Genomic DNA, 27,192 nt, shown 5'->3' on the forward strand with positions numbered 1-27,192 from the left:
TAATTTCCATCTCCTTTCGTTTCATTCCCAGGACTCCCCATCCAAAGCACGCATGGGAAACAATACCACTCCAACCAAGCCCCCCCCTGTCACCCTGCCCCCGTTACCCTTGGCTCCCCTGCCTCCTGGCCGGCTACCCATGGAGGCCAACCAGACCATGCCCCCCCAGCAGCCCCAGCTGAAGCTGGCCAGGGTGCAAAACCAGAATGGCATCGTCCTTTCCTGGTGCGTGGCAGAGACTGACCTGACCTGTGCCGGGGTGGAAAGCTACCACCTGTACGCGTACCACCAGGACAATGCTGGGTCGGCCGGTAACGGCCCTGGAGCGGGGCAGCACTGGAAGAAGATTGGGGAGGTGAAGGCACTGCCACTGCCCATGGCCTGTACCCTCACCCAGTTTGTCTCTGGATCTACGTATTACTTTGCTGTCCGGGCCAGGGATGTGTACGGGCGCTTCGGGACGTTCTGTGAGCCGCAGTGCACTGACGTCATCAGCGCCACCACTCCTAGCTGAGCCAACCGGGAAGGGAAAAGGCATTTCATGTGACAGGAAGTTGATAGCATTCCACCGCTTCTTTTTTACAGTGTTCGGGAGGACCCTGACTGAGATTGCTTTAGTGGTAACACGTGAACGTACACACACACACCATGAGAAAACAGTTAAATGTACACTGTTGGACTCCAGACTACTCTGATTGGAGAAAGGATATGGCAATGGTTATCGTTGTGCCTGGCGTTGTATATTCTTTGTGAGTTAAGCTATTGTACATAAGTGAATTGTTCCCCATGGCAGGTCAGATATTTATATGTTGACTTCTGTTACCCTGGTCCGGATGTTTTTTTTTTTTTTTTTATATAAGAATAAGTGAAAGAAAATACATTTTAACGTTCACAGAAATTGCACAGGAATGCAAAATCGGTGTTAGAACCTAAATGATGTTAGAACGATGATAGTAATTTTGTATGTATTGTCTGGTAACCAGACTTAATAGGAATGACAAATTCAATAAAACATTTTATTGGAAAGTTTTCAAGTGTTGAGATTAATTTGGTTAGCCTATGTTTATACAGCCATTCCCATAGCCAATCTTGTTGTCTGTTTTACATGTGACCCATATCAGATTTGCACGTTTTCACTGATGTAGCCTCTGAAATAGCCCGCAGATGCAATGCTCATTTACTGCCACGGTTCCTTTAAATCTTTGGGTGATTGTCTTGTCAGCATTGAAATTGTCTATGAATTGAAAATCACATACGAATGTGGTAAGAATCGGAACAGATTCCATGTTTTTGCTGATGTTTACACATTGGGAAAAAGGTCAGATATGAACCGGACATGCCCATACATCAGAATTTGTTGTGTAAACGAGGCCGTTGGCTGCATGTACACAGGCAGCCCAATTCAGATATTTTGTCAATTATTTGCAAAAAAGCTGATCTAATTGATCAAAAAAACAATTAGTGGAAAAATATCAGAATTGGTCTGTTTGTGTAAACGCAGCCATGGAATCTGATATTTTGACTTCCAATTTATACCACCTCTATATGTGGATGTCAATCCTGATACAAACCATATCCTCCATATGTGACCTCTGCCTGGACGCTCAGATTTTTTTGATCTGAAGTGTTATTTTTTTGCACATGACCTGCCATTACCATGACAACAACCCCAGAATGTAAAGGAACAGTGACAGGAAATGAGCATTGAATCTGTGTGCTATCCGGGATCCTTGGGACTACTTCAGAGGCTACATCAGTTTGAATGCGCAAATTGGATGTGGGTCACATGTAAAACTGAGTGGACAGTAAAAAAAAACGATCGGATGTAGAAAAAGTCTGATTTGGGTTTTTAGGGTGGCTGTGTAAACACAGCCTTAGTGTCATACCTTTATGTAATGTGCTGAAGTAGTTCTTGATTGCTTTTATTACAGACCACTATGCAGTCAATTGATATTAGTCACTATTGCAAGGGATGACTTGCATTGCAGACCAATATTCATGTTTATTCTTCTCCAGCCAACAATCTGATATTAGGCTACCCAATCTTATGGCACCTGGAGGTACTTTATAGAAGTTTCCTGTCAGCAGCTGAAGAGATCCGGAGGGTGGCAGCCATTCAGAAACGCACCAATAAAGCTGTCATTATCCAAAACTGACACCAGCTTCCATGACCATCCCTCTCCACACATGATCTACAAGAGTGGCTCTTAAGGTATGAAAGGCTGACACTTGAGCGTTTCCCCCCCTATTGTCCTGTATATGAACATGTGCAATGAATAAAGCACTGCACAACATGAGGATGTTCTGTTCCAGAAGCATGATGAGATTCCACAGCTGGTGCATTGGAGTGCTCAAAGAATTCTCAGACAAGCTGTGGAGTAGAGGGCAGGAATAAGGTGTTTATTAGGTTTTATATTTGTAAGCCCAGCTGTCTTTATTAGGTATTTAACATAGAGATTGATAGAGGACTCATCTTTAGATCTGTGCTATTATAGTGTCTGTGACAGCATGGGCAGAGCCATTTAGGCTACAACCCATAGGAATCCCCACCCAGTTGACTACTTTGACTACTTTAAGATGGCGGAAGCATGGTGGAAGCCCTCAATGGCAGTGCCCATGCTAAAATGGCATTTTGGCCACTAGAGACCTCTATCATTCTCTATGGGCATTTACCCCCTCCATGACAGCTTTTATGTCTAGAGTCCAAACATAGGTTAGTTAGCATACACAATCACAGGCCATAGCATATGACTAAACTCAACTGGGATAATCTGGGAAATAAAGGTAGTTATTCATAATTGTAGCATAGGCTACATTTACAAAGGCAGCCCAATTCTGATCTTTTGCCCAATTATTGGCAAAAGATATGATCTGATTGGTCAAAAGAGTGTCAAAAGATCAGAATTGGGCTGCCTATGTAAATGCAGCCATAGATGGAGATCCATCTTAAATTGGCAAGAGGAAAAATGAGTCAATTACATAGGAAAATATTAAATGACTTACATTTTGACTGTAATCTTCTCATCAACTTCTTCAAAGCTAAACTGTCAGAATTCTCGCCATGATGAGCCTACTAAGTCAAACAGCAAACGCACGCCAAAGGAAAGGACTTGAAGCACGAAGTTGGATTCCACATGCACTTTTAAATTCCATCCATACAAGGTTCTGGCGCAAAATTGTGCCTGGGAGCTCACGGATGTTGTAGTAAATTAATGAAGAAATCCTAATAATGACATTGTTTTAATTTCCCTTCATCAACATCATCAGTAAATATAGCGAGGTAAGTTAGTATTTGCATGATACTGGTGAGTTTACCTCAAGTTTACTGCATGTGTAGAGCACGAGTTTTCAGAAGTATTTAGCCAATTTCTCCTTTTGAACTTGCTAGCATATCTTCCATCTTTCCCCCAAAAATAATAATAATAATAAAAAAAGGTATAATACAGTCCATGAGTACAGCAAAACACTAGCCTATTGTTGTCAATTTTACCTTGTGGTTTGACTTTTATTTCCAGGAGAGGAAGTCAAGAACATGGCCAAATGATGGTGAGTTCTCTCTATCACCCTATAGGCTACTTTACCATGTTTACTTATCTCACTCCAGATCTTCAATGTTGTTCATCAATTGTTTAATATTTGTTTATTGAAACAATCAGAGGCGTCATGCCCATAGGGGGCACAGGGGCACGTGCCCCCTCAGATTTGTCCTGTTTTAAACTTTTTAATAAAAAAAAAGTTGTTGTTGTTTCTCTGTAATACTGCCAGCCACCTAGCAATTTTATGAAGTTGGCTTTAGCTAGCCCAGAAAAGTCCCCATTCTCCGAACCTTATAACTAGCTACCAAGAAGTCATTTCAGGCTATCAATCAAGTTATAAAGACAGTAGCTAGCTTGTCTAACTATCTTAGCTGGCATGCCTGCTGGCAAGGTTGGTAGACTTTAGAAAAGCAAGCAATTACTAAATGTACTGAATAAGACTCACATTCCTTTAAGTCTTTTACCCAGATTTGAGCAGAGATGCAGAAAAGCATATTTCGTTTTAAAAAAAGAAAAAGAACCACCAGTCAGGAGGATACAGACAGCTCAAGAGGTATGCTTAGATATGCAGAAAAATATTTTTATTTATTTTTTTACATAGAATAAAGCATAATGATTATGGCTCTCGATTGCAGGAAAAAGCTTTTTCAGCCTCTGATCAACAGCTTTCCTCACGTACTTTGTGCCCCCACAAAGTATGTGAGGAACACGTTAGTTTTTAAAAACATTGTCAGGTAGCAGGTGTTCATTATTGACAATAGGGGGAGCCATTCTCCTTATTTTATTATATTTTCCTGGACATCTGTTGCAAATGAGACCCTGTATCCCTTTAATTCAAAATCCTATAGAGGGACCCACCTCCACATCTCTCTCTCTCCCTCTCTCTCTCTCTCTCTCTCTCTCTCTCTCTCTCTCTCTCTCTCTCTCTCTCTCTCTCTCTCTCTCTCTCTCTCTCTCTCTCTCTCTCTCTCTCTCTCATAGAGGAGGTGGTGGACAGCGAGTGAGCGCACTTTGAGTTCTACGTTCTAAGGCAGATGGAGGTGCCAGTTGTACATTCTCTCTAGCTCTGGGTAGTACCTCACCATGCAGCCTGTTTGACACGTTTAACAGTTGTGCCGGAGAGGGCTTTTACATCGTATCTAACCGGAAGGCTCCTGTGGCAGAAAAGGAAGAGAAGATTTGTAACAGTTGGAGAAATTACTGATAACTCTCCTCTCAGCTCACCCAAACCGCCAAAACGGAAGGCTTTGGAGTATTCAATTTTTTCTTTCGTTGTATGTTTTTTCTCTTCCTCATCGTGGTGCTGGGAGGTGCTTCATCTTTTCATATATTTGCTCTCTCCTTCATTTGTCTCCTCATTTACTTCTCCATCTACCTGCTGTACAATTTCCTCTATTTATGAGTGAGAGAAAAGAGAGAGAGGAGGGGGAGTTTGTATTTTTATTTTTGGCCTTTCTTTCTTTCCCTCCTCACCATTCCATCCCTTTCAATCCTTATCCCTTCCTTCCCTCCTACACCATTTTTCACCAGTTCTCCACAGCACATTCCTCTCCCTCTCTTTCTCTGTCTTTAAACTCAGATGTAAATGAACTTGGATTGAATTTTTGAAAGAAAGAGACAACTTAAACAAGAACTCTTCTTCAATGACTCCTTTTCCCCCATTTTCCCTCTCTTCCTCTTCTGGTCCTTCCTCACCCACATCCTATGCATCACAATTTTGCGGGATTCTTAATTGGTAACTCTAGGTAGGTTTACTATCATTTAGTGTCTGTCCATCTGTCTGTCTGTGTGTGTATTTGTGTGTGCTTTACGTATACATAAAACACAGATACACACACACTCACACACTAAACTATGGTGAAAAGGAGAGCGATTATATCTGGTTCTCACAGTCAGTTGATGTTGGTCTCACCATTCTACCATGCCCATTCTTTCTCCACGTCAGTTCAGTCAAACTTCATCCATTTTTCATTGTCGTCTTTGAGGAATACAGTTATCTAACCCTCCTGTGATTTTGGCATTTTCTCTGTCTCGCCTTATACATGTGAAAGAAAGCGTTGCATTTCTTGTATGTACTTGTTGTCAGATGCCATTTTGAGTCTTAATTGGAACATTAGCACAAAATGATGACGCTTTGCCTGAAGTTTTGACTTGTGATTTGGCAAACTGTGTGTTTGGACTGTAAACTTGAAAACTGCGGTTGTTGGGTAAGGTATTATTGGACCCCTGTGGCTATTTCTGGTTATTTGACATATCACGGTTAATGCTTGATTTTCGATTTCTTTCATTCAGCTGGTCCATCACCTGAATTTAGCTTTCTCTCCCCCACCCACCCGCTGTCTCGCTCTCGCTCTCTCTCGCTCTCGCTCTCTATCTCTCTCTCCCTCTCTCTTTCTCATTCCATGAACTATTGACACACACACATTACCCAAAAGTAATAAACGTCCCATACCAATTTCACTTTTAGAATTCAATTCCATTTGTTTCTGCATCTTTCATTTAGCGGCCCCCTCCTTATTTCGGTTTGATGTTTTTTCAACTAGAATGGACAATTCTCCATTGATTGTCACTGAAGCGGTTTCTTCCCCTTCCTTGTATTTCACCTCTCTTGTATCTCAAAAGGCACGTAAATCAGGAGAGACTTCCGGGCTTAGTTGTTGAACTGTAGATTAAAAAGCTTGTAAAGCCTTGGCTTGCGACAAATCTGAAGACTGCTGTTCACAGTGTGTGTGTAGGTTTGAAATAGTGACAGACTGATAGACAGATAAGAATAGAAATCAGTGGGAGAAGAATATGTTGTTCATCTCATTGCTCTCCATCTCTCTCTGTCACATTCCTCTCTTTTCTTTATGATGCTTCTTCTCAGCATCTCAGTTGTATGTCTTATGGAAGTTCCCTTTTCAAACATCAACATCACCAGTTTATCCAAAATAAGTTATTAATGTAGCCCTTGTGTGTCCATCGGAAACACACACACAGTTTATGACAAATAATTTCAATCAATTTAAATATGCATTAAATATGCATTTATTTTTAAATCTTCAACTTTTGTCTTTTTTCTTCTTCTTGTGGATAAAAAAGGGGGTTCAATTCAAACAAACACCCCATATTTATTGCTTTGAGCGGGATTTCACCATGAAGGACTAAGGAACCCACACCACGTTTTGTGGCAGCTCTGTCTTTACTGTTGTCCCACTCCTCTGATCACCACTAAATTAATAATGAGTTACAGACAAGAGTTAAATAGGTGAGTAGTGGATTGAACTGAGTGTGTGTGTGTGTGTACGCACCTCTGCTTGCATGTAGGGTGTGTGTGGGTGTGTGTGCTTGCAGGCGTGTGAGAGAGTGTGTGTGTGTGTGCACTAGCATGTAAAGGTGTGTGTTATTCTGCATGAACCTTGGTTAGTAGGTTGCTTTCTAAAGGGGTGGACAGTATCTAGATCTCTCTCTGTCCTTTTAGATCTATCCTCGCCACACTGTCCAATCACAGCCTCTGATCTTAATCCATGTTCTATACATTTACCCTCTACATGAACTGTACTGTATAGAACAGCTCATTGTGTAGTCCAGGGTTGCCCAACTGGCGACCCGCGGCCCAATTTGGCCCGCGGGTGGTTTTATTTGGCACCCCAAGCTTTCTGAGCAAAAACACATAAAAGGAAATCAGCTACAAGTTATTTGAAGTTTGGAAATCTGTTCCCAAATATTCCCACGCAAAATAGAGAGACACGTGATCATATACACATGTAAGCAAGGTTTGAAATGATTATGTTTTAGTCAAATATTATATCTGTTTGGGCTTCTTGCGGTCAATTTGCAGTCTACAAATTATTTGTAATTATGTTCCGGCCCCCCGACCGTCTGTTCAATAAAAAATCGTCCCGTGGCTGAATCTAGTTGATGATCCCTGGTGTAGTCTATAGGCCTGCCCCTCCTCTCCTCTCTCCATCTAAAAACATTGTTTTGTGTCTATATTTAACTCACCCAATTAGTAGGCTACAATACAGAGTGCTACTGTTCATGTACAGATGTAGGATCTTAATTTGATCACTTTTGTTGCTGAGAATTTTCCTGCACTGCAGGAAATGTAGATGAGCATCGTGATTTACATAAATTCACTGAAAACCCACACTAACACAAGGTTATATTAACAGTATTGCACTTTTCATGTAGCCTACTTTTGGCCAGCTAATAGCATAACCACTGATCAAGCAACATTATGGACTAAACATTCAAATCCCGTTGCTGCAGGATTATTTTGCTGTGACAATATGGGTAACATTAAGATCCCTGGTCTAGTATGGCTGCATTGTCTTGTTTGTTGGATCTCTTTATCTTCATAGGGCCCGATTCCGACCCGAGTTAAGTGAGTGTAAATGGAACGTAATTCCCTTTTTATGCACTTTTCCCTCTATTAAGCATGAGAATAGTGTGCTATTCACTGCTATTAGTTTTGGATGGAGATCGAATAAATGAAGGTATGGCAGAGGTGTGTCTACAGATACGCTGTATTCTGACCTTGACTATATTTTCTAATAATTCCACCACCTTTACACATAAACCATGAATAAGGTCTAGCGAACCTACCAGTTCCAAGTGGAAAAAGCATCTACTGAATTTTTTCACGATAGAAATAACACCATTCTTCATGCACTGTAATATACAATTTGATAAGATCTATTGATAAAAGCTATGTAAATTAGTAATCCGTTTGGATAAGGGAATTGCAAATATAAATGACACGTGTTTTAGATATATTTGACCTTATAATCGCTGGAGACATGTCATATGGCAACTGAAGCATATCAACTTTCCCACAGTAAAGTTCATGAAATACTGTGCCATTATGCAGCATTTGAATTGTACGGCCTTTTAACTTGCAGAGATGGGCAGTCTCGAATATCTTAATTATAGGCCCTATTTCTATCATGTGAAATATTAGCCACTATCAGTATCGACCTTCAGTAAGCCTAATAACAACACATATTCAACTGCCAATTTACTGTTAGTTCGCTTCAGTTGGTATAGCCTACATTATCATTTCATTTCATTACATTGTTTAGTTTACCTACATTTGCTTCCTCTGTAAACACTGTCACGGCCATTTGGTTGTTGCTGAGGATCATTAGTAACAGTTGATTATATATAAAGACATGTAGGCTAATTAAATCGTTATGGAGCGGGCAGACCAAGCCTTAACAGTTTGAACCCGACGCATGGCGCAATACTTGGCTGTGTCATCACATTTACATTTTAGTCATTTAGCAGACGCTCTTATCCAGAGCGACTTACAGGAGCAATTAGGGTTAAGTGCCTTGCTCAATCGGGCACATCGACAGATTTTTCACCTAGTCGGCTCGGGGATTAGAACCAGCGACCTTTCGGTTACTGGCACAACGCTCTTAACCACTAAGCTACCTGCCGCCCTACAGTTCCATGGTTAGTGCAGGCAATAGACAAGGGTATAGCATACTATTGTACACTATTCTCCCTATTATAATTCTATGTACACTAATCTTCCAACATTACCATGGATTGAAGAACTGAATGTGGCAATTTTCTGAATGAATCAAACCACCGTTTTCTTTCTTTTGTGAGTAAAGGCTCTCCAAACCAGTTTTTTAAATAAATACCGGATTCAACTTTGGCCTAACATTAAATACCACTTTTTTAAATCAAATTTCAGAAAATGTCCCATATCTTATCACAAATACTTTCTTAACCTTAAGTAATGTACAAGATCAGAGCATTTTGTTTATATACCAATTGGTGCTGAAACGGAGACAAATATGCATATATTTAGATGTCTTTCTTTCATTGATCCCTAATATTCGAAACCCATTCTCTCGATATGTTCTATTGTGTCCGTCAACAAAAGTCAAACTAAAAGGCATATCATATTTAAAGGGATGGCTTAAGATAAATATACTGAAAACCCTATTGAATAAAAACTACACGAGAAAATCTGTTGGCCAGCAAGTGGGAGGGTTTTCAGCGGTTGAATTACATTTATTCAGTGTGCACAAGGGAACCACACCTGCAAAGCCCGTTACGCACCTTCATAAGGTAAGTCTGAATACCAAGTGTGTAGGAAAGGCATGCTTAAAAAAGGCGCAATTTCCTAAGTTGTAATCGGGCCCATATAGCCTAGCCTATATCTGTTATGTACAATTTAGAGTGTACAGGTAATTTGAGTGTCCCCTTGCAATTTGGTCCATTGTGGCTGCGTTATGGCTTGTTTTGATTTGGTTTTAATTCAGTATCTCTATATCTTATTATGATATTTCCAGATATTTAGCTATATTTCCTCCTTTTTTTCCCCTTACATTCTACTATCTGTGTGACAAATCTGTTTAAATGAGTGATACAGTGAATCATACACCAGCCAGGGCCTGCTTGGTCCTCATTGATGCCCCCTAAAGTGTATATTTCAGGCTGCATCATAGGATGCCGTGGTGGGTCACTGTAGGCTTGAGTAGCCTAATGGCGTTTTTTTTTTTTGTTGAAAAATGACAGGCACTACCCCATAGGCCTATTAGTAATTTCAGAGAAATTCAGTTAAGCTTCTAATGGAAATGGGGGTTTAAAAATGAGGATGGTGTGTGGTGAAAACTGTGCTTGTGAATATAATTCATATTCCCACAAAATGTGAAATTCTTGGCTTTTGGTTATTTAGATAAAACCATATAAAACTGCCACAGCTCCTACTTAGTCATTACCTGAGAACTAACTTTCATTTTATCTTCAATTCTACAAAATGTCACATAGTATAAAATCTGATTCTGATCTTAAGTGGTTGAAGTCAATCGGGAGCAAAGTTGAAACGAATGTCAGATATAATATTAAGTCTAGACTTTACTTTACGAAGGCCTTGCATTAAGCTTTTTAACTAATTATCCTTCCTAGTCCTCCATCTCAATCATTAGTGCAAAAGTAGTCTCTCAAAAAATCGCGTTGATGTTAATTGAGTATAGTGTACTGTAGACCCAAGCAGTCTGAATGATTTAGGTAGGCTTTTAAAACAGCACAGTAAGGAGGGATGTCACTCTGCTAGGAGAGTGAGCTCTTATCAATATTTATAATACACAATGTTACTCCCAGGTACATTTTTTGACAATGTCTCTGTCTCAAATGGCACCCTGTTCCCTATATAGTACACTACTGTTGACCAGGGCCCACAGGGGTTTGGCCGAAAGTAGTACACTATATAGGTGATAGGGTGCCATTCGGGACGCAGACAATGTCTTCCTGTCTCACGAAGGGCATCCATCCACCCCTCCGTCTCAGTTATAAAGGATTCATGCTATAACGAAGCTGTGACGCATATTAAATTATGTTGCTACATTTGAGAGACATGGCTAGCCTGTATGTTCAATTTGTGACATTTTTGGTCAATTCTATAAAGACATCATAATGGATTTTATTTCCTGTATGTAGGCTATAGACCTAGCACTACTTATTGAGTCTCAAAGGGGTTTACGTTGTATGGCTGTAACTCACATATTTCCTTTATGCTATGCTTTTTATTTTGGAAGGGAAGAAATTAAGTTATAATTATGTATTTAACTAGGAGACTCCAATCTGCTGCCCTTTCCAGATAGATATTAATAATCAGTAGTTTTGTTTAATCCATTTGTATTGCTCTCACCACAATATATCATATTGTATATTTCTGAATAATTGTTTTTGAAAGACGTTGTTTGATTGTAGCCCTTGAGTGAGGGCTGGCTGGCTTACTTGCATTTGGTACAGTATTTAATTGCTGAAATAAGTGTATGTTTCTTTGAGCCCTATACATAATTTGCGATATTAATGTCATTTAAATACTACTGAAGGAGTTTGAGATAATTAGAGTTGGAAAGAGTCAGAGAGAAAGATGGGTTTTGGAAATAAAATGTGTTGAATACATAATTTATCATTCCGCCAGACAGGATAAAAATTCCTCACACAGTGATATCCTTTGACAGTTTTCCCAGGGCTAAAATGCACGCAACCACACACACACACACGCACACGCACACGCACACGCACACGCACGCACGCACCACACACACACACACACACACACACACACACACACACACACACACACACACACACACACACACACACACACGCACACGCACACGCACACGCACACGCACACGCACACGCACACACACACACACACACACACACACACACACTTCCTAGAGGGCAACATGGTCAAATGCAGGACACAACCCATCAACAGAACTGGGAAGGGATAACGGCAGGAAGAGAGAATGATGCATACAAGATCAGAGACTAGTGGGTGTTACGCCAAAGAAGTTACATCTTGAATACTTATCATCAAAATTGGCTAAGCGCTTCCTGTTTGTTTAACTCATTTTATGTCTGTCGTGTAAGATATGGAACTTTTTCAGAAATCTAATGTTGAATGTATTGAATGTTAGGCTCAAGTTAAATCTACCCACTACAAACCTTGAATACATAAAGGTCCAATGCGGCCGTTTGTATCTCAATATCAAATAATTTATTGGTAGCAATCTCGTAACTTACTGTGATAGTTTTTAATTAAAAATAGTAGCTTTTTAGCAAATATACATTTCTCAAGCAGACTGTCTGGGAGTGGTTTGAGTGGGGATGAAAACTAACTGTTATTGGCAGAGAGGTTTGGAACTCTTTCTTATTGGTCTATTAACTAATTTACCGCCTGGTGATTTCACCAGGCAGGCCAAAACTATCCCACCAAAAAAGACCGACATTTCAGGCGGTTATTCCAACCTCATAGTGTGGAAATATAAAACACAGGAAAATCACATTTCTGACTGCACTGGGCCTTTAACATCAACATTGGCAAAGTGGTTGCTATATATTTTACCCATTTTGTATGTCTGTCAATGTAAGATATGGGACATTCTCTGAAATTTGATTTAAAAAAGTGGTATTTAATGTTAGGCCAAAGTTGAATCCAACCACCACAAACCATATATTTGGTGCATGCATTTTGTACTGTCTGTTAATGTATAATATTAAACTTTTATGATATGTGATAAGAAGATAAATCACATTGCATAATAGTGTGTTGGCTAGGAGCCAATCAATAAGTCAGAAGCGACTTGAATTCAGATTGTGAAGTGAAAGGTAAAAAGCTGTGTTAAAAGCCAAACCTCTGAAGCAATTGACTTGTGTATACAAACTACACAATACCATTCACCATTAAGAGAAACATTCAACCTAACAGATAGTGTCTGATTATTTACCCTCTCTCTATCTCCCTCCTCTCCTCTCTCCCCCAGTCTTGACAAAGGGGAGAACACAGACCGAACATACAGACAGACAACGGTGACTAAATAAACGAGGGGAGCGACAGAAGAAACAGAAAAAGGGAAAGAGGAAGACGTGCTCTAATCTCAGCATTGCCACGGCAACCGTTGTTCTCACACACAGAGTTGTCAGAGGAAACCTCGTCGCGCTGTATCGTCCAGTGGAAGAAGAAGGGAGGATGAGTCGGACGACAAGAGACAAATGAGAACGCCTCGCCCCTCTCCATCTCTTTCTCCATTCCTCATTTCTCATTTTCTTTATTGAGTTCTCCTCACACACTCAAACTACACATTTTGAGTTGACGGTTGACAGTTTTTGTCCTAAATGCTAAATCTAAAACACATTGAACCACAGCTACATTAGATCTTTCATTATTCATTCTACAAGCGATTTTATTCTGATACTTGACATTTGGACATAAGTTAGTATATATTCCTATCAGCAGTTGAACACTGTATTTACATTACACCTGTTATCACTCACTGATCCCCTCCACACACACACACACACACTCACACACACACGTTCAATCCAGGTGCTCATCCCTCACTCCATAAGCCCTCTTCACGTCTACTCCTCTGCACGGCTTCATCTGTTCATGCTTCCCTCCACCCGGTGCTATGAGAGGAGTAGTTGAGTCCCAGACCACACCACCATGCCAGTTCTGAAGAGTAGAGAGGTGATCTGGGCTGGCAATGTACAAGGTAGGACCCCCAAGGCCTTTTACGCTTGACCTTTTCTCTCTGTTTCATAGATGCAGTCCATCAATCTTAGGTCGAAATTCAATCGAACCTGCAATGTTTATTACATTTACGTTGTAGTCCTTTAGCAGACGCTCTTATACATTCATCTTAAGATAGCTAGGCGGGACAACCAGTACATTTCCCCCCAATAAAGTAAATATCAGCAAAGTCAGAGCTGGTAAGGGGGAGGGAAAAACGAAGTGTTAGTTCACGAAAAGGCATTTAAAAACATTTATAATTATGCAGTGTATTCGATAATAAACTATTATCAGTGAACACACACACTTGTTATTGTGAAAACTGGATGCATCCAACTGTGGGCAGAATATACCTGGTAGTAGTAGTGGTGTTTGAAGAAAAAGAGCTACTGCCTAAATATCACAATGCAGGTTCGATCGAAAAGCCTTCCGTTTCTTTTTGTGTGATACAACATCCACATGAGGCTGAATGTGGAACTGTCTGCCATTGAAATTGCCAGGCTTATTTCTGTGTATTTTGTGAACAGTAATGACCTAATATGACCAGTAAAACCAACGTCCTCTCTTTTGGCCGTTAATAACCAATGGCTTTCTTTTTGTACTCCTTCTAGTGTGTACAGATAGTCATTGCACATTTTTGGGTTTGTTATTTAAATCTAGAACAATTTGTTTTCAGTGCCAGCGAGATCGAGAGAAAAGCGAGAAATAGAGAATGAAACTAGAAACGGATAAAGGGTGACAATGGAGGGTGAAGGAAGAAAGAGTTAGGAGAGCATAGAGGAAGAAAGGAATAACTCTCTCTCTCTCTCTCCGGGGGTGAGCTGGGGTGGGGGGAACTAAAAGTTGATGGAAAACTGGGAGTAAGAGACAGTGGGAGACAAGTTGGTCAAGTTGGTCTAATAGCGGATGTAGAGACTGGAGGTGAGACAGAGAGCAGGAGAGAGATGGACAGTTAAGGAGAGAGAGAGGGAGAGAGAGAGAGAGGGGCAGGCAGGGAGAGGCAGACTACCGAATGAGACTCAGAGAGAGTGAAATGGTAATTTAACTGACCAAGGATGGAGATCTCAGACAGAGGCTATGTCCCAAATGGCATCCTATTCCTTATAAAGTGCACTACTTCTGACCAGAGCCCTATGGGCCAAAAGTAGTGCACTAAATAGGGAATAGGGTGCCATTTGAAACACAGACAGATAGATTGGGAGCTGGAGCGTGCGACCCAGAAGGAGCTTGTTTGTGGAGCTGGTTTGTTCTGTGGTGGATTACGTGTTCTCTTGTTCTCTTGCTGGGCTTAGTGGTGTGGCAGGCCCCTTCTGTGATCAGTAGGCTGTGACCAGAGTGTGTGTGTGTGTGTTGAGAGAGTGTCAGCAGTGCATCATGGTTACAGACTGTAGACCGGGCAGGCAACTCTATTGGCTTCTGGCTTCATTTGACTGGTTTTATAAATATTGATGGAGTCATTAAGGGATAAAGGGGACTTGGAGTGCAGGGGGCCAGGTGTTTGTGTGTACTTTAATGTATTGGACAGTGTCTGCATTTGTGCGAGCGTGTGTGTGCGTGTCGGTTTGTGTGTGTGAGAGAGAGATGTACAGAATTCCTTATGGTCAAAGTTAAAGACATTTAAATAGTTCCTTCTTTTCTTATTCTACACTTTTTCTTTCATCTTTGATCATATAATGCATCACCATCTCCAAAGTTTTGACTTTTCCAGAACGAGCATCAATGCATTGACCCATCAACTATGACGAAAATGTATGCACTCACTAACTGTCGCTCTAATAAATGATGATCAGCATTTCTTGGAACGATGATCTGACTCCCACCCACTCACCCCTTGCTTATCTGTGATGGAAAATAAGCATTCCAAATGTCTCTCTTTTTCTACCTCTCTCTCTCTTTTTCCCCCACCACCACAGCCAGTCATGTGTGACTGTCTTTGAAGGAAGGAGGGAAGCTCTAAGAATAGCAGAGAGGGGACCCATCACTGTGATACTGCTGCAGCCCACACACTGTAGCTTCTTAGAGAGCCATTCTCTCGCTCTCTCACTCATATCAGCATTCCTTCAACACGTATCCCTCTTAATAGGCAACCGGATATCCTTCTAGTGTAGGTGTTTTGATACAATTGATAGGATAGGGCCTTTGAATAGAGAAATGCATCTTCATTGAAATATCTTGGCTTCTTAATATAATAATATATGCCATTTAGCAGACACTTTTATCCAATGTGACTTACAGTCAATGCGTGCATACATTTTACGTACAGGTGGCCCTGGGAATCGAACACACCATCCATGCTGTACCAACTGAGCTATAGAGGACCACTTCTTTTGACTTGAGTCAATGCAGCACAGTGAGAGTCCAGTCGGTTGGTTACTGATCCCCTCTCTTTGGCGGTGTGTTCTGTAATGACATGATCAGAATGTCTTGATCATCGTAGATTCTTAGTGCCAAATCAGCTCAACTAATAAGCATGCCTTGAATTGCCCATTCGATACCTATTCCCCTTAATAGGCTACCTGATATCCTCCTTCTCTGTGTCCCAAATGGCACCCTATTACCTATATAGTGCACTACTTTTGATCAAAAGACAGTGCACTAAAAAGGGAATATGGTGTAGTTTGAGACCCAACCCTAGTCTAGATGCTTGGATAACATTGATAGGGTAGGGTGTATAGTGCTTTTGGATAGAGAAATGTCTCCATTTAAAATATCTTGGCTTCTTTTGACTGGAGTCAATGCAGCACAGTGAGAGTCTAGTTGGTTACATGATCAGAATGTCTAGATGCTATGTGTATTTTTTATATATTTTTAGAAATTGTCACTTTTCCCTGTCACGCCAACGGAACCCCTTTTGAAGCTGCTTTTTGACAGGCAGACAGAGGTACAGTGAGGGAGAGAGAAAGAGAGGGGAAAGAGGGAGAGAGAGAGAGATGAAGAGGGGGAAAAAGAGAAACAGAGAGGGGGGAGAGAGAGTCAGGTTTTTCACAGACGGAGAGGCAGATCGCAGAACAAAAGGGGAGCGTGGCGCGTTGAGAGAGGGCTGGAAGTATAGAGATCAGAGAGAGAGATGGAGGGATGAGAGAGAGGGGTGGAGGGGGGTATGATACCAGAACAGGTTGAAGGAATAAAGGAGGGAACATTTGATGAATTACAAAAGAGAGAGGGAAAAGAGAAGGATTGGGATCATCATGTGTTGTGCAGGTGGCTCTGTAGAGAAGGATTGGGATCATCATGTGTTGTGCAGGTGGCTCTGTAGAGAAGGATTGGGATCATCATGTGTTGTGCAGGTGGCTCTGTAGAGAAGGATTGGGATCATCATGTGTTGTGCAGGTGGCTCTGTAGAGAAGGATTGGGATCATCATGTGTTGTGCAGGTGGCTCTGTAGAGAAGGATTGGGATCATCATGTGTTGTGCAGGTGGCTCTGTAGAGAAGGATTGGGATCATCATGTGTTGTGCAGGTGGCTCTGTAGAGAAGGATTGGGATCATCATGTGTTGTGCAGGTGGCTCTGTAGAGAAGGATTGGGATCATCATGTGTTGTGCAGGTGGCTCTGTAGAGAAGGATTGGGATCATCATGTGTTGTGCAGGTGGCTCTGTAGAGAAGGATTGGGATCATCATGTGTTGTGCAGGTGGCTCTGTAGAGAAGGATTGGGATCATCATGTGTTGTGCAGGTGGCTCTGTAGAGAAGGAACGATAGTGAGAGGATAATGATACGTTCAATGGAGGAGATAAAGAGGGTAAAAGAGAGAGAGAAAAAAATAGATGGAATTCATAGAAGGAGTATATGTTCTAACAAGGCTACAGTAGAGTACATGCCATGAAGATAAAGCATGAGACTCCTTTGTAGTTTCAAACCTCTGTGACAAACTCTTTCCCCAAGGGATCTATACAGAAAAGAACACAAAGAGCCAATGTGACATTTACATTTACATTTTAGCAGACGCTCTTATCCAGAGCCACTTACAGTTAGTGAGTGCATACATTTTCATACTGGCCCCCCGTGGGAAACTAACCCCACAACCCTGGCGTTGCAAGCGCCATGCTCTACCAACTGAGCTGTGACCGTTGGTATACTGTGGGTGGTTCCATTGTATTCAAGTTAGCAGTGTGCTATTGCAACCACTTACAAGAGGGTTACTAGCCAAACCAGAAGTATAGCTAATTTATAAAACATTTGAAATCAGGGGTTGGAACCTAAATTCGTTCCGTTCCACTGTTACGATCAGCAAACATAAAGTTCTGAACCGGTTCCAACCCCAAATAGTAACGCTTTACATCGTTCCTTTCTGTTCCTTTTTAAACCTCTGAAATATAAATTTCATTTCACATTTAGCTCAACATTAAATGACTTCACCAATCAGTGCGGATAGAGCAGTTTGCTGTGGAGCGGGTCAGCGATTTAATCTGTATAGGAAAGTTGTCACGGTTTCGGCCGAGGCTGCCTCTCTCCCTTGTTCGGGCAGGCTTCGGCGTTCGTTGTCTCCGGAATACTAGCTGCCACCGTTGTATGTTTCATGTTCGTTTGCTTTTGTCTGATTGTTGTCACACCTGTTTTCATTTAGTGTCATTAGTGTCCTATTTAGTTCTTGTTGTGTTTGTCAGGTGTTGTGTGTTATTGATTTTTGTCTGTCGTGTGTAGGGCTGATGTTCGCTATTTCGCTCGGTTGAGCTTCCCTCCACTGCGTGGAGTGTTTACGCACCTGTGTAGTGCGCATTTGTTTTGTTCGCCTTCGTGCGTTATTTCGCCTACGGGCAAGTGTTCTCGTAATTTCCTTGTTGGAGAGTTACTAAAGTCTGTTGGACTATACTTCGGTGTCCTGCGTTTGATTCCACCACTACACCCACCTACAGCACGCGTGACAGAATAACACACCTTTAAATGGAATCAGCAGGAGCCGCAGCAGCCCAGACGACGCTGGAGGACCAGGTTCGGGAACAACGGGACCAGATCCTGCAGATGGGGACCGCACTGCAGGAGGTGATCACCACCATTCGAGGCTGGGGAACGCCTCCACCGCCACCCTCCCTGCCAGCACCATCGGCCAGTCCGCCCATTCCAGCACCGGAACCCTGAGGAGTCCGACTCTCGCTCCCGAGGTCCTACGATGGAACCGCGGCCGGGTGTCAGGGATTCCTTCTCCAGGTGGAGCTGTACCTGGCCACCGTGCACCCGGCGCCCTCGGGACATGAGAGCGTGTCCGCCCTGATCTCCTGCCTTTCCGGGAAGGCATTGGAATGGGCCAACGCGGAGTGGAGGAAGATCGACGCGGACACCATCACGTACGACGAGTTCTCCCGCCGCTTCAGGGCGGTGTTTGACCATCCCCCGGAGGGGAAAGCGGCGGGGGAGCGTCTGGTCTTCCTCCGGCAGGGGAGGAGGAGTGCGCAAGAGTTCGCCCTCGAATTCCGTACTCTAGCGGCAGATGCAGGGTGGAATGATCGGGCTCTCGTCGATCACTACAGGTGTAGTCTACGAGAGGACGTCCGTCGGGAGCTGGCTTGTAGGGACACCAGCCTCTCGTTCGACCAGTTGGTCGACATGTCCATCAGGCTGGATAACCTACTAGCTACCCGCGGACGTTCCGAGGGGGTCCGTCCATTTCACCCTCCAGCGCCTCCGAGCCGTGTCCCATGGAGCTCGGGGGTGCTGGCGCTAGAGAGAGGAGGGGTCGGCTTACTAGGGGGTCCATCCCCTGCACCAACTGTGGTTGGGGAGGACACACCGCGGCTAGGTGCTGGGGATGGCCTCCTAGGGGAGAGGACGACAGGTCCCGCACTGGGGATTCCTTCCAGGTGTGTAGGCGCCCCACTCACCCAGAGCTCTCTATTGCACATTTCTGTTTGCCTGTGAGTTTTCCACAGGTAGCACCTCATTCCCAGCATAAGGCGCTGGTAGATTCAGGCGCGGCTGGGAATTTTATTGATAAGAAATTTTGTTTAGCTTTAGGGATTCCCCTTCTTCCTGTTGATGTCCCTTTCCCGTTCATGCCCTAGATAGCCGTCCGTTGGGTGCGGGCTTGATCAGGGAGGTCACTGCGCCACTTAGGATGTGTGCGCAGGGGGGTCATCAGGAGATGATTCAGCTATTTCTGATTGACTCTCCTGCGTATCCGGTGGTGCTGGGCATGCCCTGGTTGAGTACCCATAACCCATCTATTTCGTGGCAGGAGAGGGCTCTGATGGAGTGGTCTGCCCAGTGTGTGGGTAGATGTTTAGGCGTTTCCGTAGGGGCTACCTCGGTGGAGAGTCCAAACCAGGTGCCCGCATTGCACGTTCCCCCTGAGTATGGGGATTTGGCTATTGCGTTTAGTAAGTCGAGGGCAACGCAGTTGCCGCCCCATAGGCAGGGAGATTGTGCGATAGACCTCCAGGCAGGAGCTGCGCTCCCACGGAGCCATGTGTATCCTCTGTCTCAGGAGGAGAAGAAAGCTATGGAGACTTACATAGACGAATCTCTGAGACAAGGATACATACGGCCTTCCACGTCCCCTGCATCCTCGAGTTTCTTTTTTGTGAAGAAGAAGGATGGTGGTTTGCGCCCATGCATCGATTACCGTGGTCTCAATCAGATCACGGTGAAGTACAGTTATCCACTCCCGCTGATTGCGACCATGACTGAGTCCTTGCATGGGGCGCGTTTCTTCACTAAATTAGATCTCAGGAGCGCGTACAACTTGGTGCGCATCAGGGAGGGCGATGAATGGAAGACAGCCTTTAGTACCACCTCGGGCCATTACGAGTATCTTGTCATGCCATACGGGTTGATGAACGCTCCGTCAGTTTTCCAATCATTCGTGGATGAGATCTTCAGGGACATGCAGGGGCAGGGGGTCGTGGTGTACATAGATGACATTCTCGTGTACTCGCCTACCCGTGTCGAGCATGTGGCCCTGGTGCGCAGAGTGTTGCGGAGGCTGGTGGAGCACGACCTGTATGTTAAGGCAGAGAAGTGTCTGTTTTTCCAGGAGTCGGTCTCCTTTTTGGGGTATCAGTTGTCTGCGTCAGGGGTGAAGATGGAGGTAGACCGGGTGTCAGCCGTGCGTAATTGGCAAACACCAACCACTGTGAAGGAGGTGCAGCAGTTTTTGGGGTTTGCGAATTACTACCGGAGGTTTATCCGGGGTTTTGGACAGGTGGCAGCTCCCATCACGTCTCTCTTGAAGGGGGGCCCGGTGCGTCTGCAGTGGTCTGCCGAGGCGGACAGGGCATTTGGGAGGCTGAAGGACCTGTTTACCCCGGCTCCAGTGCTGGCGCATCCGGATCCCTCTTTACCATTTCAGGTAGAGGTGGACGCGTCTGAGGCCGGTATAGGAGCCATGCTTTCACAAAGATCAGGCGCGCCACCTAAACTCCGCCCCTGTGCTTTTTATTCCAAGAAGCTCAGTCCGGCGGAGCGAAACTATGACGTAGGGGACAGGGAGCTGTTAGCCGTGGTACAGGCCCTAAAGGTGTGGAGGCACTGGCTTGAGGGGGCTCAACACCCTTTCCTCATTTTGACGGACCACCGTAACCTGGAGTACATCCGGGCAGCGAGGAGGCTAAACCCTCGGCAGGCTAGATGGAATATGTTTTTGACCCGGTTTACGTTTAAGATCACGTACATCCCTGGGTCCCAGAACGGTAAGGCAGATGCGCTGTCTCGGCGGTATGACACGGAGGAGAGGTCCGTGGGGCCCACTCCCATACTGCCGGAGTCGTGTCTGGTGGCACCGGTAGTGTGGGAGGTCGATGCTGAGCTCGAGCGGGCGTTACGCACCGACCCTAGTCCACCACAGTGCCCGGAGGGTCGGAAGTACGTTCCGCTCGAGGTTCGGGATCGATTGATCTATTGGGCTCACACGTCACCCTCCTCTGGACATCCGGGTATCGGCCGGACAGTGCACTGTCTTAGTGCCAAGTACTGGTGGCCCACGTTGGCAAGGGATGTGAGGGTTTATGTTTCCTCCTGCTCGGTGTGCACCCAGTGTAAGGCGCCTAGACATCTGCCTAGGGGTAAGTTACTACCCCTGCCCGTGCCACAACGACCATGGTCCCACCTCTCGGTGGATTTCCTTACTGACCTTCCTCCTTCACAGGGGAATACCGCTATACTGGTCGTTGTGGACCAGTTTTCTAAGGCCTGTCGTTTGCTCCCCATGCACGGCCTTCCTACCGCCCTGCAAACTGCCGAAGCCCTATTCACCCATGTGTTCCGGCACTACGGGGTACCCGAGGATATTGTGTCTGATCGAGGTCCCCAATTTACCTCCAGAGTCTGGAGGGCCTTTATGGAGCGGTTGGGGGTCTCGGTGAGCCTCACCTCGGGTTACCACCCGGAGAGTAATGGGCAGGTGGAACGTGTAAACCAGGATGTGGGCAGGTTTCTTAGAACATACTGCCAGGACCGGCCGGAGGAGTGGGCAGGTGCGTTCCCTGGGCCGAAATGGCCCAGAATTCCCTACGCCATTCCTCCACTAACCTAACCCCTTTCCAATGTGTGTTAGGTTACCAGCCGGTTCTGGCACCCTGGCAGCAGAGCCAGATCGAGGCTCCTGCGGTGGATGAGTGGGCGAGGCGCTCGGAGGAGACATGGAACGCTGCACACGTCCACCTGCAGCGGGCCCTCCGACGTCATAAGGCGAGCGCCGATCTCCACCGCAGTGAGGGACCGGTGTACGCACCTGGTGATCGAGTCTGGCTCTCTACCAGGAACCTGCCCCTCCGCCTGCCCTGTCGGAAACTGGGTCGGCGGTTTGTAGGGCCATTTAAAGTCCTGGGAAGGTTGAACGAGGTGTGTTATAAATTACAGCTACCTGTTGAATATAAAAGTATTAACCCCTCGTTCCATGTGTCCCTTCTCAGGCCGGTGGTAGCTGGCCCACTCCAAGAAAGTGAGATCAGGGAGACTCCTCCGCCCCCATTGGACATCGAGGGGGCACCGGCGTACTCCGTGAGGTCCATCTTGGATTCGAGACGTCGGATGGGGGGTCTCCAGTATCTAGTGGAGTGGGAGGGGTACGATCCGGAGGAGCGGTGCTGGGTGCCGAGGAGAGACATTTTGGACCCGTCTCTCCTGACGGAATTCCATCGTGGGCACATGACGCACCCTGCTCCGCGTCCTCCGGGTCGTCCCCGAGGCCGGAGTCGGCGCACGTCTGGAGCCGCGCGTCAAGGGGGGGGTACTGTCACGGTTTCGGCCGAGGCTGCCTCTCTCCCTTGTTCGGGCAGGCTTCGGCGTTCGTTGTCTCCGGAATACTAGCTGCCACCGTTGTATGTTTCATGTTCGTTTGCTTTTGTCTGATTGTTGTCACACCTGTTTTCATTTAGTGTCATTAGTGTCCTATTTAGTTCTCGTTGTGTTTGTCAGGTGTTGTGTGTTATTGATTTTTGTCTGTCGTGTGTAGGGCTGATGTTCGCTATTTCGCTCGGTTGAGCTTCCCTCCACTGCGTGGAGTGTTTACGCACCTGTGTAGTGCGCATTTGTTTTGTTCGCCTTCGTGCGTTATTTCGCCTACGGGCAAGTGTTCTCGTAATTTCCTTGTTGGAGAGTTACTAAAGTCTGTTGGACTATACTTCGGTGTCCTGCGTTTGATTCCACCACTACACCCACCTACAGCACGCGTGACAAAAGTAGTTAAGAACAAATTGTATTTTGCCGTAACAGTATGGTTTAATCATAATGAAAGACAAACACACACACTGTGCTGCCAGTCACAGTGTAGGGAACGTGATGCAACTGGAATTTTGAGGGTGAGGATGGAGGAACCTTGCCTTGAAGCGCTGGGCATCTTGTTATGACATGCATTATCTGAATTAGGCCCACAGAATTATACCTACGGAGGAGTGGCTTTTATGGAGGAACTTTGAATGTCTTTGAATTTCCGAGTTGGTTTAACTTTGGACCAGAGCAAATGTTCGCTAGCTAGCTAGCTAGCTATCTAACAAGCTTGTGTGTGCAGAGCAGCACTAGAATTAAAAACACGTCTTACCTTTTTGTAGTTAATAAATCCAATGTGAAACGTGATAACTATAGTATCCTTAACTAGCATTGAAAAAGTAAATCCATTCTTTAAACATCTCCCTCATTTCTGAATCACTCTTGTAACGTCAGTAGGCTACAGTAACCTATGCTTCAGAGAGGGAGGGGCTACAGTAACCTATGCTTCAGAGAGGGAGGGGCTACAGTAACCTATGCTTCAGAGAGGGAGGGGCTACAGTAACCTATGCTTCAGAGAGGGAGGGGCTACAGTAACCTATGCTTCAGAGAAGGAGGGGCTACAGTAACCTATGCTTCAGAGAGGGAGGGGCTACAGTTACCTATGCTTCAGAGAGGGAGGGGCTACAGTAACCTATGCTTCAGATAGGGAGGGGCTACAGTAACCTATGCTTCAGAGAGGAGGGGCAGGTAGCCTACACACACACACACCCACTGGCAAAGATTTCCAGCTGGCGGCAGACGCAGGAATACGTTTGAGTGACAAGTTCCCTGAACCGGTTCCAACCCTTGTTTGAAATACTTTTCTGGTGTTCATGGTTAAAAAAAGGAATTTGGCTCCATAAAGCTATTAGTGTAATTAGTCGAACAGAGCTGGCTCGTGTGATAAGTCCCCTTGCCTGAAACCTGAACATTTGGATCGATTCCCCATGCTAATGCCTAGGCTTTAGCTCGGTGGGCTATCAGACTATTGTGGCTCACAGTGCAGGAGACCCGGGTTCTAACCCCAGTGGATAACATTAGCATACGCAGTTCAGTGACTCTAACTACTGTCTGAAGTGAACCTATCTCCTGAGTCTGAGTGTTTCTAGCTACTGTCTGAAGTGAACCTATCTCCTGAGTCTGAGTGTTTCTAGCTACTGTCTGAAGTGAACCTATCTCCTGAGTCTGAGTGTTTCTAGCTACTGTCTGAAGTGAACCTATCTCCTGAGTCTGAGTGTTTCTAGCTACTGTATGAAGTGAACCTATCTCCTGAGTCTGAGTGTTTCTAGCTACTGTCTGAAGTGAACCTATCTCCTGAGTCGGAGTGTTTCTAGCTACTGTCTGAAGTGAACCTGAAGTGAACCTGAGTGTCCCTCCCTGACTGTATCACTGAGCTTGCTTTCATTTGGCCCTCTGCTGTGAACAGCGTGCTAATGAATTACCCATGACCACTGAAGTGGAGAAGGGTTGGGGTGGGGTTGGAGGGTAACGAGACTGGGAGGGTGGTGGTGGTGGGGGGGAAGCAGGTCATAACTAGTGTCCTCAGGAGGTAGGCTAAAATGAATCATCCCTCCATCCTGCCAGAAAGACATCTTCCCAGACAAAAGTAGTACAGTGAGTCTCTGGGTTTGAATAAGGGAAAGTTTTCTGTATCAAGTGTTGTTTTTTGCATGGCTGTTCACATTAGCTGTCAAACAGAGAATACATAGACAGAGATATAGAGGTGCAGTATAGAAATGACAGTGATGACACAGGGATGCCATACTGTATAGGCCATATAACCACTAGGCTATCTAGTGGTGGTCCAGTCATAGAGGCCTTATAGTTCTAATCCAGTGGTGGTCCAGTCAAAGAGGCCATCTAGCTCTAATCCAGTGGTGGACCAGTCATAGAGGCCTTATAGTTCTAATCCAGTGGTGGACCAGTCAAAGAGGCCTTATAGTTCTAATCCAGTGGTGGACCAGTCATAGAGGCCTTATAGTTCTAATCCAGTGGTGGACCAGTCAAAGAGGCCTTATAGTTCTAATCCAGTGGTGGTCCAGTCATAGAGGCCATCTAGCGCTAATCCAGTGGTGGTTCAGTCACTGTGAAGCGGGCTCCAGCCTACATAGAGACCCCTCCACTCTGCTCTGTACTGCTGCAGTAAGGAGCAGCCAGAGGAGCGTGGTCAGTTGGCTGCTAAATCAAGTCCAGGAGATATGAGCTCCCTGGAAGAAATGGCTTCAATGAGGTAATGAAGACCCCAGGGGATAGAGGAACCCTCCTACTCTCAGTACGTTTTTTTAGGGCTGGGTGTGTGTGTGTTTCGGGCTGGAATGTGTGTGTGTGTGTGTTTATGCAGGCATGCATGTGTGTGGAATTTAAGCACAATTAGCATTGAAAAGCCTCTCGACCGAGTTTAAGCACACTTAATCAAACACCTAAGACCCTCTTCAGTAAAATAGTGACTTTCCTTCCCTTTTTAGGCCATAGAGAAGCAACAGATTGATGACTATTACTCACCACTGATATCTCAAGTGGCTCGTATTGATGATTACATCATCTTGGCCCCACTTCTGGGGATGAATAGGGTGATGAGACTGTCTCCTCTAGACATGGCCACTTCCTTTACCCCTCTATCTCCTCTCTCCTCTCTAATTCCCATTGTTAATTTTCTGATTCTCTGTATCTGCCTCCCCATTTCAACCCACTCTCTCCCTTCTTCACTGCCTCATGTCCAGCTGCTCCTTTCTCTCTCTCTCGCTCTCTCTCTCTCTCTCTCTCTCTCTCTCTCTCTCTCTCTCTCTCTCTCTCTCTCTCTCTCTCTCTCGCTATTATCTCTCTATCTCTTTTCCTCTGCTTCAGCTATATGCTTTCTCTCTCTCTCTCGCTCACTCACTCACTCACTCACTCACTCACTCACTCACTCACTCACTCACTCACTCACTCACTCACTCACTCACTCACTCACTCACTCACTCACTCACACACTCATTCACTCACTCACTCATTCACTCACTCACTCACTCACTCACTCACTCCCTCACTCACTCACTCACTCACTCAGGAAACTCACTCACTCAGGAAACTCACTCACTCAGGAAACTCACTCACTCAGGAAACTCTCTCTCTCTCTCTCTCTCTCTCTCTCTCTCTCTCTGCCTCTCCTTCCCTCCATCTCTCTCTCTTTCCATTTCTCCATTTTAATTAAAATCATTGAGTATCCAGAGGATTCGGCTGCATGACTGTGATTTAAATAGGGAGATCACCATCTACTCAACATTACTGTCAGGCTAAAGCAAATTCCATTTATTCTCATAATGTGTGTGCTACTCCTTCTCTAAGGACATGAATTACTACCATTTACAGTCGTAAATTGGAGACATATGGATAAGAAGACGCTCGCTAACCAATCCTTGACTGTCCAACAATATGGAAATACAATCCGAATCAGCATGCAATACAGTACATTGCAAGAAATCAGTGAATTAATTGATATTTCCCCTGGTGGGATAGAATTGATTAATTACTGTATAATACTGAATAGAATAATAACCTATGTCACAAAGCTCCTGCAGGAGGCTAATTAAAACAGCTTGACGTCTGATTATCTGATGACAACAGCACAATAGCGACGTACAGAGATAAAGAGATGCATCTCTAAACCCAGAGATCAAGATGTCACTGAGAACAATGACTGAAGTGGATGTCATCGGCCCTGATGAGTCATCTCCAATATGGCTGTCAAATCCACATGTTGGTGAAGAGCCGTTGATGTCCAACCATTTACATAAAAAAAAGTTACTCATGAATTATGTATATACTTATGAATTATTTGTGTGTAGAAAATTGATAGTGTAGGTGTAAGGCTCTCAGACATATATGTTGTGTTCCTTGGCTACAACCTGTAAATCAGGACCACATGGAAAAAGATCAGCTTTCCTGTTTGTCATCCTCAATGTCTTTCA

The 27,192-nt window shown here is 44.6% G+C and overlaps 2 protein-coding genes across 5 annotated transcripts in view; both read left to right on the forward strand.

Annotated features, from left to right (window-relative positions):
* Positions 1 to 1,029, forward strand: part of LOC121556541 (activating transcription factor 7 interacting protein) — a 37,233-nt gene extending 36,204 nt beyond the window's left edge. The window contains exon 14 of the mRNA XM_045213271.1: positions 32 to 1,029. Within this exon, the coding sequence (XP_045069206.1) occupies positions 32 to 514 (483 nt within the window). The 3' untranslated portion in view covers positions 515 to 1,029. The remainder of the gene's footprint in view (positions 1 to 31) is intronic.
* Positions 1,030 to 4,540: 3,511 nt separating this feature from the next.
* The window catches only part of grin2bb (glutamate receptor, ionotropic, N-methyl D-aspartate 2B, genome duplicate b), a 141,314-nt gene continuing 118,662 nt past the window's right edge, over positions 4,541 to 27,192 (forward strand). For 2 of the 4 annotated variants that reach the window (XM_045213272.1, XM_045213275.1), the window contains exons 1-3: positions 4,541 to 5,281; positions 6,618 to 6,783; positions 12,818 to 13,549. In XM_045213272.1, the coding sequence (XP_045069207.1) occupies positions 13,541 to 13,549 (9 nt within the window). In that variant the 5' untranslated portion in view covers positions 4,541 to 5,281; positions 6,618 to 6,783; positions 12,818 to 13,540. Of the gene's footprint in view, positions 5,282 to 5,951; positions 6,784 to 12,817; positions 13,550 to 27,192 lie in introns of those variants that run through there. The other 2 variants (XM_045213274.1, XM_045213273.1) reach the window with 2 other exon arrangements.

This window comes from Coregonus clupeaformis, unplaced genomic scaffold (assembly GCF_020615455.1).
Source record: "Coregonus clupeaformis isolate EN_2021a unplaced genomic scaffold, ASM2061545v1 scaf0095, whole genome shotgun sequence".
NCBI classification, from domain to species: domain Eukaryota; kingdom Metazoa; phylum Chordata; class Actinopteri; order Salmoniformes; family Salmonidae; genus Coregonus; species Coregonus clupeaformis.